At 32.4% G+C, this 10,406-nt stretch overlaps 2 protein-coding genes across 2 annotated transcripts in view; one reads left to right on the forward strand and one right to left on the reverse strand.

Moving 5' to 3' along the window:
- The window catches only part of LOC126969903 (transcription factor AP-2-epsilon), a 156,374-nt gene that overhangs the window by 94,835 nt on the left and 51,133 nt on the right, over nucleotides 1-10,406 (forward strand). The gene's annotated exons all lie outside the window — the stretch shown is intronic.
- LOC126969945 (60S ribosomal protein L7) lies at nucleotides 1,727-9,204 on the reverse strand. The gene is made up of 7 exons (XM_050815588.1): nucleotides 9,037-9,204; nucleotides 8,384-8,528; nucleotides 7,857-7,976; nucleotides 6,353-6,442; nucleotides 3,796-3,939; nucleotides 2,672-2,821; nucleotides 1,727-1,889 (listed from the first exon to the last, which is right to left on the reverse strand). Exons 2-7 carry the CDS (start codon nucleotides 8,522-8,524, stop codon nucleotides 1,749-1,751), a joined length of 786 nt encoding a protein of 261 aa, XP_050671545.1. The 5' UTR covers nucleotides 8,525-8,528; nucleotides 9,037-9,204; the 3' UTR covers nucleotides 1,727-1,748.

Consider the following 10,406-nt stretch of genomic DNA (forward strand, 5'->3'; position numbering starts at 1 on the left):
ACATACATAAATAAAGGTTTAATCACATGTGAACATAATATGGTACAAAATAAACAAAAAATAATTATTCACATATGTTTTATCACATAAATGACTTGTTTCACCCAATTAATTTGGATAATCGACACAACTGTTCTTTTATCTAAGAAAGTTACTACGTTACGAGGATTGACTTCCACTAGCATTACGCATGGAGTAGCGATCATTTCTCTCTTACATTCTCAGGGATGGATACCCGTCCCGAGAAACAAAATAAATATTTATTAGAAAAAAAAGTAAGTTGAATAAAAACTGAACTGGATTAATATTATTTTAACAAAATGTACAAATTATGTTAAAGTTTATTACGTTGTACACATTTGAATACAAACCAACTACATGCAATAATAAGATTTATACTTTCTCATTTTTCTCACACTAAATATTCTTTATTAAATTATTAATGTAAAATTTAATAATTAAATTATTTCTATATTCTTCGAAGAAGCTGGGTGTAATTGACCCGTCAGTGGCTAAGCTGCCACAAAGCGCGTGGCGCATAGAACATGGCAATAGTTCAAGCCGGCCCACATTCTAGCGCTCTACAAAGCGCAGGTTCGGCCACAAATGGAGTATTGCTGTCATCTCTGGTCAGGCGCACCCCAGTATCAGCTCGATCCATTTGTCCGCGTGCAACGCATTGCTCTGTGAACGGCTGGATCAATTGGCGTTGCGTAGAGACATCACTTAATTGTGCGTCTTCTACCGCATTCATCACGGGGAGTGTTCTGAAGAGCTGTTTAACCTGATTCCTGCCGCCGAATTCCATCTGCGCACGACACGACACAAGTTAGGATATCATCCCCACCATCTGGATGTGTGGCGGTCCTCCACAGTGAGGTTTTCAAGGAGCTTTCTTCCTCGTACTACAAAGCTGTGGAATGAGCTTACATGGGTAACTTCAAAAAAATAAAACGCGTACACCTTCCTTTAAGGCCGGCAACGCTTTTGGGATTTCTCTGGTGTTGCAAGAGAATGTGGGCGGCGGTGATCACTTAACACCAGGTGACCCGTACGCTCGTTTGTCCTCCTATTCCATAAAAAAAAAATTATAAATGTAAACTTGAACCACATGAAAAATACTAATATGTAGTTACCATATCATAAAATAAATAATTTATAGAAATAATGTCATAGAATAAAAAATGTAACACCAGTAATTTTTTTGAACTAATTAAAAATATATGTAACAACTTTGTTAAATATATAAATAACTCTTAAGTTTTCTAAATAAATAGGTAGTTAGTTGTGGGATGAACTTCCATCGGGGTTGCCTTTTAATATTGAGATCATTCAAATGCTTGTGATCTTATAACTGCCTATTTATCTGATTTTGCAAGTAATCATAGCAATAGATAGTTACCATCAGCAGGTCTCACATCGTTTTATGCCCCAATTCTATATCAAACGAGATTGTGGTTTAGTAGTTATTCTGACAGGATGTATGAAATCTGATTGGACAAATTATGAAGTATTGGGAATTTACTGCAAATGGGGCTAAGCCAAGATTACTGGAATGTTAGCTTCTAGTAGTATACTTTGAAAATAAAAAGTCAAGAATATTGTGTCAGGTATGAAATGTTTTGGACAAATCTGGGATTAAGTATGTCCAGAGTATTTATGTACTCTTGAACACACTTGTTTACTTACTTGAACAACTGGGTTAAAAAATTAAAATGAAACACAATTTATCATATAACTATGTATATTTAAACCATCCGTCTCAACAGCTCATTAATTTTGTCTTCACGGTTACCGAAGTCTCCTCCGTCAACATAATGGATGGTCTTCTTACGCCAGCCCCCAGTTGGGTTGTTCAGTTTGAATGGCCATAAGAAGTTGCTGGCATACTATAACAAAAAGAGATGTTACAAACATTCTCTCCTATAAACAAAAAGCATAACCCCCTTATTCATAATAGTCTGCTAACTTAAAGCATTGCTTATTTTCACTCTGTCTTCTTCTATTGACCTAAATCAGAATAATAAAAAACACTCCTAAGCGGCTGTTTAAAGTTAGCGGACCATTATGAATAAGGTGGTTAGATGTTACAAATTTGCTGTAGGTATGGGTAAACATACTGATTACGAGTCCAGTGCACTTTGCCGCCCAATTAGAGTTGTTTTACTTTGTATACACCTTTAAATTTCTTCACAATGCTTTCCTTCATCATAAGAGCATTATATAAACATACATATTATTCCGGTAAACCAAAACCAATTAGGACATGGCGGGTGATGATCAAATTGGTGCCTTGCGAACTGCGGCATCGAAGCTATGTATACATTAAATTAGGTGTTCAAAGGACAGAGAAACAAACAAACCTACATCCAGGTGATGATAAAAATATAACTTTCGGGACTACTCCCCCAAACAAATCATTTACAAGCACTAGAACATCGCAATATCTGATCTTTTTGCAAAAGATTTTATTTACGATTGGAATGAAACACTAAATATTATGGAAAACTTACCGAAATACATCATTTATAAGTCCATTCAAATCGGTTTCAGGCAATATTTTATTTAATGTAAATTTCTCCATAATTATTATAAACATTAAAATAGTAAAATATGCCTTTATACTTTACTATACAATGTCTCCACTGGACCCATAGATGTTTGACTTTACCTTAAAATTGTCCCCAACAGTAAATATCTCGTGGATAAGATCTTCAACACAGATGATGTTTTTCTTTCCGAGTTTAGTCTCAATTATTTTGTTGGATGTGATCGCAATTCTCTGTCCATTTACTTTCGCGAAACCCCGTTTGTAGATAAGCTGTAATTAAGAAAACGAATAAATGAGAAAAAGTTCCTTCATTGAAGGTAAAATTTGTTTAAATATTATAACAGTTGTAACATACAAATATTTATAACAAAATAAAAATTAAAAAACAAAAAATTACCATAAAATGTATAATATAACTGTAACTACAATATATATAGGTGTACCCGCTACTATGTCAGTGTGGAAGCTATAAATCTATCTCAACATGTTAATATTAGATTTAGTATCACTGGCACATTGGATTCAATAATGATCTGTGAGTATGAAGCCATACTTCTATAATCATATACAATAACATCAATATACAAGTCAAATGACAGATTGCTGGTCATATGCCCAATGTTCATGAACTCACACTTAAATATATACATGCAATGAATAGAATTTCTTTTTGTGTTTTTTTATGGTTACTGCGCAACATAAGCTCACCAAAAACTTTACACGATTAAAAGGGAAATAAGAAAATTTATGAAAATTCGCGATATAAAAACTATAGGTGCTGTTGGAACCTGTCAAAAACACTACAAGTTTGTTTGCTTGTGATGGTTTCACGCCTTAAGCCAATCATGTAATTTAACACGCACCTTGTGTAGGAAAGAACATAGGTTTAATTTTATCTAACATTTTTTAAGATTTCCAAAAGATGAGAAATTACGAATTTGATGTGGTCTAAGTCTCTGACAAAATATAGTATCATATAAGGCCTATCAGGCCAATCAGATGATCTGGTCTATCAATTCAAATCGTGCATGTAATTCTTGAGTTATAAAAGGGCATACAGACAATAATTTAAAAAATCGTAGACTTGGTGTCAGTAAAGCAGGTATAAAAATTAAAAGGGCTGGCCTAGAAATACCAAATACAGCGATCCTATAGTAGTACTAAAGTTTTTTTTTTCTTTATGGTTATTTCTACATTTCTATTTTTTATTCTAATCACAAAATGTAGATGGCATGAATAATTACCTCTCGGACACTCTTCAAGTTGGGGTACCCCCACGTCACATAAGGCTCGGCAATACGTAACATGTTAACCGTTGCCTTATTTAATTTGATGAACACTCCATTGTTAATCTGGCGCAGTCTGAACAGTTGGAGAACTTTACGGACCTGTAAAAAACAAAATATGTTTACGCTAAACTCTTCCGGGTGTAAAGCAATATTTCAGATGAGTGGAGTGGGACGTTTCCTTGCACAAGATACCGGTTAGTTGTATACCACAGTGGCACCTATATCTACTGCCAAACAATAATACTGCATAGACACAATTTGTGTTATACTAATAAATGAAAGAGTCCTTCCCGCTAGAGAAGGTCTCTGCACTTCTCTCCCTTCCATTCACCTACTACTGCTAAAGCTAATTGCAGATAGTAAGCATTATAACAAAAAAAATTGAACACTTCCAAAAAAAATAATCATGAAAATTTACCTACACTATTCTTTAAAACTACACATTTGTATTGATGTTTACATAATATGTGTGTCTTATGTGTGCATTACTTCCAAGCAGACTATGATATGAAAACATGTGTTTGCTATACCAAATTAGTTAGTTTAGTTTGTAACAAACAATGAAATAAAAAAATCTAAGATCATACAAGTTTATAATTATGTACTTAATTTATTTTAAAAAAGGTATAACAATTTTATTTTGGAATATACAATAATACTGTAATTGTGACATATTAACACATAAAACAAAATTAAATTAGGTTAAAACAAATTAGGTTGTTAAATAAATTACTCATATTATGTTATGTCTACATAGCGGGTTCATGTAAATATTGTCATGCATTTCATACGCGTGATTTAACATACTTATAGCAGCTGATATTTAAAATAAACATATCAGTGACTTGACATTAAAGCTTTTTAAGAAGTTTATACTCTAGGATAGACAGACCCTATATATATAGCATCGACTCTGAATTCAACAAGAGTTAATTATGCATATATTTGCAAGCGATTAGAACGCGATGTTTTAGAAGAAGTTTTAAGTTTATACTTAATTATTATGATTAATGCTATAATAACTTGCTACGGCTAGCACTGAATGTCTTGTACCACCTACACAATGTTATGTGTCTGTGTGGTACTGATGAGGAACTTTCAATTGGTGATTTTTAAAGTGACCCACATTTCTAGGACAACATCACTCATACGACATTTAAAGCTAAGGCTCTAAAATGGGTGCACCAGTGCATTCAGCAGAAATTTTCAGTTATTCAAAAATTCAAATTTTATTTATTTGTACACAGTCATTTACAATCACATATGAAACTCTCCTGGTAGATTTAGATAATCTGTGTTAGGAGAGAATCGCTCATTGCAAGTTATACAAAACAATATTAAAAAGTAAAAGTAAGGAAGTTATTGTCTCTAGTGATCGCACGCGCAATTAGTCATTAATTTCATTGTGGATCAGGTTATATTAGCATCATGCTTGCCGCAGGTACACAGCCGGACGACCACATAAACATGGGAGTTAGGATCATGTACAAACATTTTTTTTTGATATATATAATAAGCATTAGGAATAAGTATAATAATGTTTGGGTGATAGGAAAGTTGTCTATGCAATCTACATGACACCATAGGGTCAGCCAATATACTTTTGCGCTGCTATTGCACAAGTAGCCTATTTATAAGTTACAAGTGTTCGTGCATAGCGCTAACCTATTTGCTACAAATATCTCCAAATTATTATCAACAATTTAGAATAAAATAAATATTTACTATTAAATACACATAAATAACGCGATTTATAACCTAGGTCCTAGAGAATCATTAAGAGAAAAATTTAAAGAAATAAACATTTTGACTGTTGCTTCTCAATACATTTTGAATAATGTTCTGTATGTTCATAAGCACACTGAGGAATTCTCTAGAAACTGTGACATTCATAATTTTAACATGAGGAACAAACATAAACTTGTTATGCCTACTACTCGGTTGGGTCAAGTTAGTAAGTCTTTTGTTGGGCGATGTATATGCTTCTAAAATATGATCCCAGAAAATGTACAAAACAAATGTGTTACGAAATTTAAAAGAATTGTTAAAAAACGTTTGTGTGGGAAAGGTTATTATAGCATAAACGATTTTCTTAATGACACCACCAACTGGGAATAAAGCGAACACCCTCAGGCTCTTTAATTATAAATGTTTATTGTACAATATCACATTGTAATCCATATTTAAATAATTAATTTAAAAAAAAAAAGCCTTGGTAAAGGGCTCCTGTTTCCGCAATTAGACCGCTTAATTGGGTCCATTTTGCGTGCAGTGTTGGCCAGTCATTCCAACCAGCCCTTGAATAACTCAAAAAACAATTCCTAATTTAGAGTAAAATTTATTCTCAAATAATAATAATTACAATACGATTTATACCCATATGTTTAGTATTAGTAATAAAAATATTAAGTTTAAATGCTTATTAAGTTTAAATAACATTCTAGTTTTATTTAGGTTGATGGGATATAAACCTAGATATTGTATATATATGATAAAAGCAAGTGTTACATACCTTGGGTGAGACTTGATTGATACCACGGATACGCATGACAAATGCAAGTTTAGCCTCACCAGGAACATAGTAGTTACCACGGTTGCGTGCCTAGAACAATAAAGAAACCATAAGAAATCACACAATATTAGCATGTTAGAGATCTTCTCAGGCAGAACTTGTATTGTTTTCCAAAAAAATTCTTTATTTTTAAGTGAACTCAAGCAAGGGATTAAATATGCAAACATAATTTAACTCAAAATTTATGGATGATGAGGTATCCCAACCTGCACCTCTTGGAATACACAAACAACACAAGCCAACTATCGGTATAATGCATGGTGTGCCTTGGTATGGTTTTGTAACTCCCGAGTTGTGGAGTATCCTGAAAAGCATGTAGTAGTAGTGTCTTCAACTTTGTTGTGGACACTGAGTATTCTGTTTTTTTTTTCTAGTTTAGTTTAATTTAAACAGTAGATAAGACACAATTACTTGCCAACAAACTATAAAAGATTAGCAAGATATTCATTTTTCTTTAATGTGTACTTAAACAAATAAATAAACAGAAAAATAAGAACTTTACTCAAATTAACATGCTTTTATATCTTTTAAATTGATACTGACCAAAATACGTAGTATCATTAATACACATACATAATCAGTATTTTTATTATATGTAACACAAAAAGTGCATATTAAAATCTGAACACATATCACAAAAAAAAACAAAACAAAATTCAGACTACACAATTCACAATGTTAATTCATTCATAGCACAATTGGACATAGTTAAGCAGAAAAGACTCAAACCACCGAAAGGCACTTTTGAGTTATAGGCATAAGTTTCAGCTCTAAATAATCTACCAAATAAATATCCTATATAAATATAAAAAAAAAACAGTTTCTGTGTACATATTAAAAATTGAGTTTTCACTTCATGACAGATTTGAGCTTCAGGAGTATAATAGCATAATTAACTACCTAACTATTTTGACCAAAGTGTGGTTTGAATCCTTTCTGCTTAACTACATCCAATTCTAAATACAGATACCACTTGTCTTTAGTATTTAACTATCAGCTGTTTGTTTTTACACATTTAAAATATAATACAAATGATTTTAAATATAATATAAATAATTATTGTAATGCAAACAAGCACACATTACAACTTTACTTTTGGTTCTATGAATAATATTATAGTACTAAACAATAATACTGACACACTTACACAAATTATCTTGCCCCAAACTAGGCATAGCCTGTACTGGGGCTAAACAAACATCCATACTCATCATATGTTTGCACCTACCAGGATTTAAACCTCAGCTCAGTGGGCAGATACACTAACTACTGGGCTAAATGGGTTGTTGAATATCAATAATGTGTCAAAATATATTCTGAAAATTCTATTTAATATCTATGAATTTCGATTTTTTTTAATATTTACATAGATTAGGAACATAAGCTCATTAACTATTAGTAGAACAATGTAAAATATACTAGTATACAGTGTTTATGGTCTCACCTGTCTTGCTAATCTGATTTCATCACGCTCCTTAATTCTGTATTCTTTAACATACTGCTCTGCTCTCTTGAAGATCTCCTTCTTCTTTTTGATGGCAGCCGAGCGCCTTTTGAGTGTTACCTACAACACAAACAATAATTAATTCAATTTACTCCCCATAAAATATTGAATTGATTATCATATGAATCAGTTATCTCATAATTACAGCACTAACATTCAGATGAACTATGCCTTATGTTTTTATCATCATTTATTCAATGAGAACAATCAAATCTTATAAACTTTTTAAGATTACTTTTATAAATCTAGATATTACTAGAAACTGATTTTTTGTAACATCACAGGGGGCAAGTAGGGGCAACAGGAAAGTAGCCAACCAAGTATTATCCAAATACTACTCTCTAGCCTCCAAATAACATCAGCACCAGAGGTTTTGGGTATTATACAGCTGTTTGTTTGGTATTGCTTCCTATTTAGTATATACAGTAGTTGATATATTTTTTATTAGATTATTATTTAATATTTACCTGTAATCTGCGCGCTTTAAGAGCTTCTCTGCGTTTTCGGTGTTTGAGTACAGACTCTGGTACAGCAGGAAGCTTCTTGCTGTCCTCCTTGCCTTTTGGTGGTGCCTTAGCGGCGGGTTTCTTCTCTGTTGTAGCAACCATTGTGCTGAAATTATATCATAAATTTGGTAATCATAGCTTTCTATAACCTTAATGAGTTCTCATATTTATATACGAAAAATGTTTACGGTAAACGCACTAAATAACACAGTTTGATAATTTTGAAGAATGAGTACACTTAGATGCGATATAATTATATCAACATTGAAGTAATGATAGCATGAAACATGGGTGTGCATGGACCCGACGTTTTATAGGTTATATGGGAAGAAGAATTTTTAATAAATAAACAACGTTCAACTTTGAGTGACCAGTAAAAATGAATATTATGATGTCTTGTTTTTAATAAAATACCTAAAATATAATATTTATGTTCCTAATGATAAAAATTAAGCTTTGTCTCATACGAGTCCACACAACAATGAATAAATGTTGACATACACTATCACACCAAAGATTACTTGAAAACGTTCAATTCTATTGTTTTAGCAATTAAGCTAAAAATAAAGGGTAAATAGTTCAAAGAATAAAGTAAATTATTATAATTTATCAACCTGCGAGGCAAAACTCCACGCGGCACGTGTGACAACTTCTAAAAGAAAGACAGGTCGAAAATTTCCGGTAATAGCCATATTTATTTTTGATATGGCAACATTTTATTATTATTTATTTAGACTTTAAAGCATTGGTAACAAGACCATCAGCTCAAACCAAAATACAATAAAAGATGAATATTTTATATCATTTTTCAACTCGCTTAGAAACTTATCTGACATGGTTTAAATGTAAAAAAAATGAGAAAAGCAGCCCTGTCATTTTAACTTTCCTTATAAAAATTATTCTCTGTTTTTTTTTTAAATTTATTTAGTGGCACGGGTTATTTATTGCCTGTGAGTTATAAGTGTTGCCATCAGTTATCATGTCTGTTCGCAGTCGTCATATAAACCTAACGGGGGCTTTTCTTGTAATCGAGTATATATAATAATGCTCTTAATAAAACTAACTAATGACAAGACACAACCTACCTTCCCTATTCTATCATACAGGGAGCAGGAAGCAAACCAGTGCATGCATAATCGTGAGCTGCCCATGATTGCGAGTTTGAATACGTAGAATGGCGGCGAGACCGATAAGAATTACAACTAACAAGTAGCTACTGGCGACTGGCCGATGGCTTATAATTTTCCAATAACAGTTACAATGCTCAATGTTGAATGTTTCAACTACAGCAACGCTTCGCTCAATCAAAAGCTCTCCCTAAAGTACTGCTTTCGCGTGATGTGTGCATAAGATACCAACTCTTTGGCAGAAAAATAAACAAGTTATTTTCTATAAGTTGGCATTGATAGTTTTATTTGCATAATATCGTTAGTAATATTGTTTATTGTTAAAAAAAATAAAAGCTTTCGTTTTGTCGTAGTTTTTTGGAAATTTAAAAATAAATATTCAGACTGTGACCAATGGATGAATTTACGAACATTAAATTTACCTAATTTTTTTTCACATTGAACTGCATGCACTCTGCTGGTGCATTTGAAAACTTATTAATGTTTCAAGCATCAGCACAATTCGGCTTTAGGTCGGCACTAGGTCGCATTATGCTCTGTAATTGGAATACTACCAAAAGCTTGGTGATACTTGTGATGCGATTCGAATTGCGACGCCACAGAATAAAGAGAAGTAGTACAGAAGTTTCACTCAGTAGTTTTCAACGACAAATGATAAATTGAAAATACCAGACTTTAATTTACTTCACTATCGCGACTCAGCTACGGTGAAACTACTAGAAACTCAGTGATATTTTTTTTGTGATTATGTACATATAATAGCAGAGAATAAGAAGTAATAATTGATTAAGAGCAATATAATGATTTTGAACTTGATTTTGAACTACTTACGTACCTATAACTAAAACTCAATTGCT

The sequence above is a fragment of the Leptidea sinapis genome, chromosome 19, assembly GCF_905404315.1.
Source record: "Leptidea sinapis chromosome 19, ilLepSina1.1, whole genome shotgun sequence".
NCBI lineage: Eukaryota > Metazoa > Arthropoda > Insecta > Lepidoptera > Pieridae > Leptidea > Leptidea sinapis.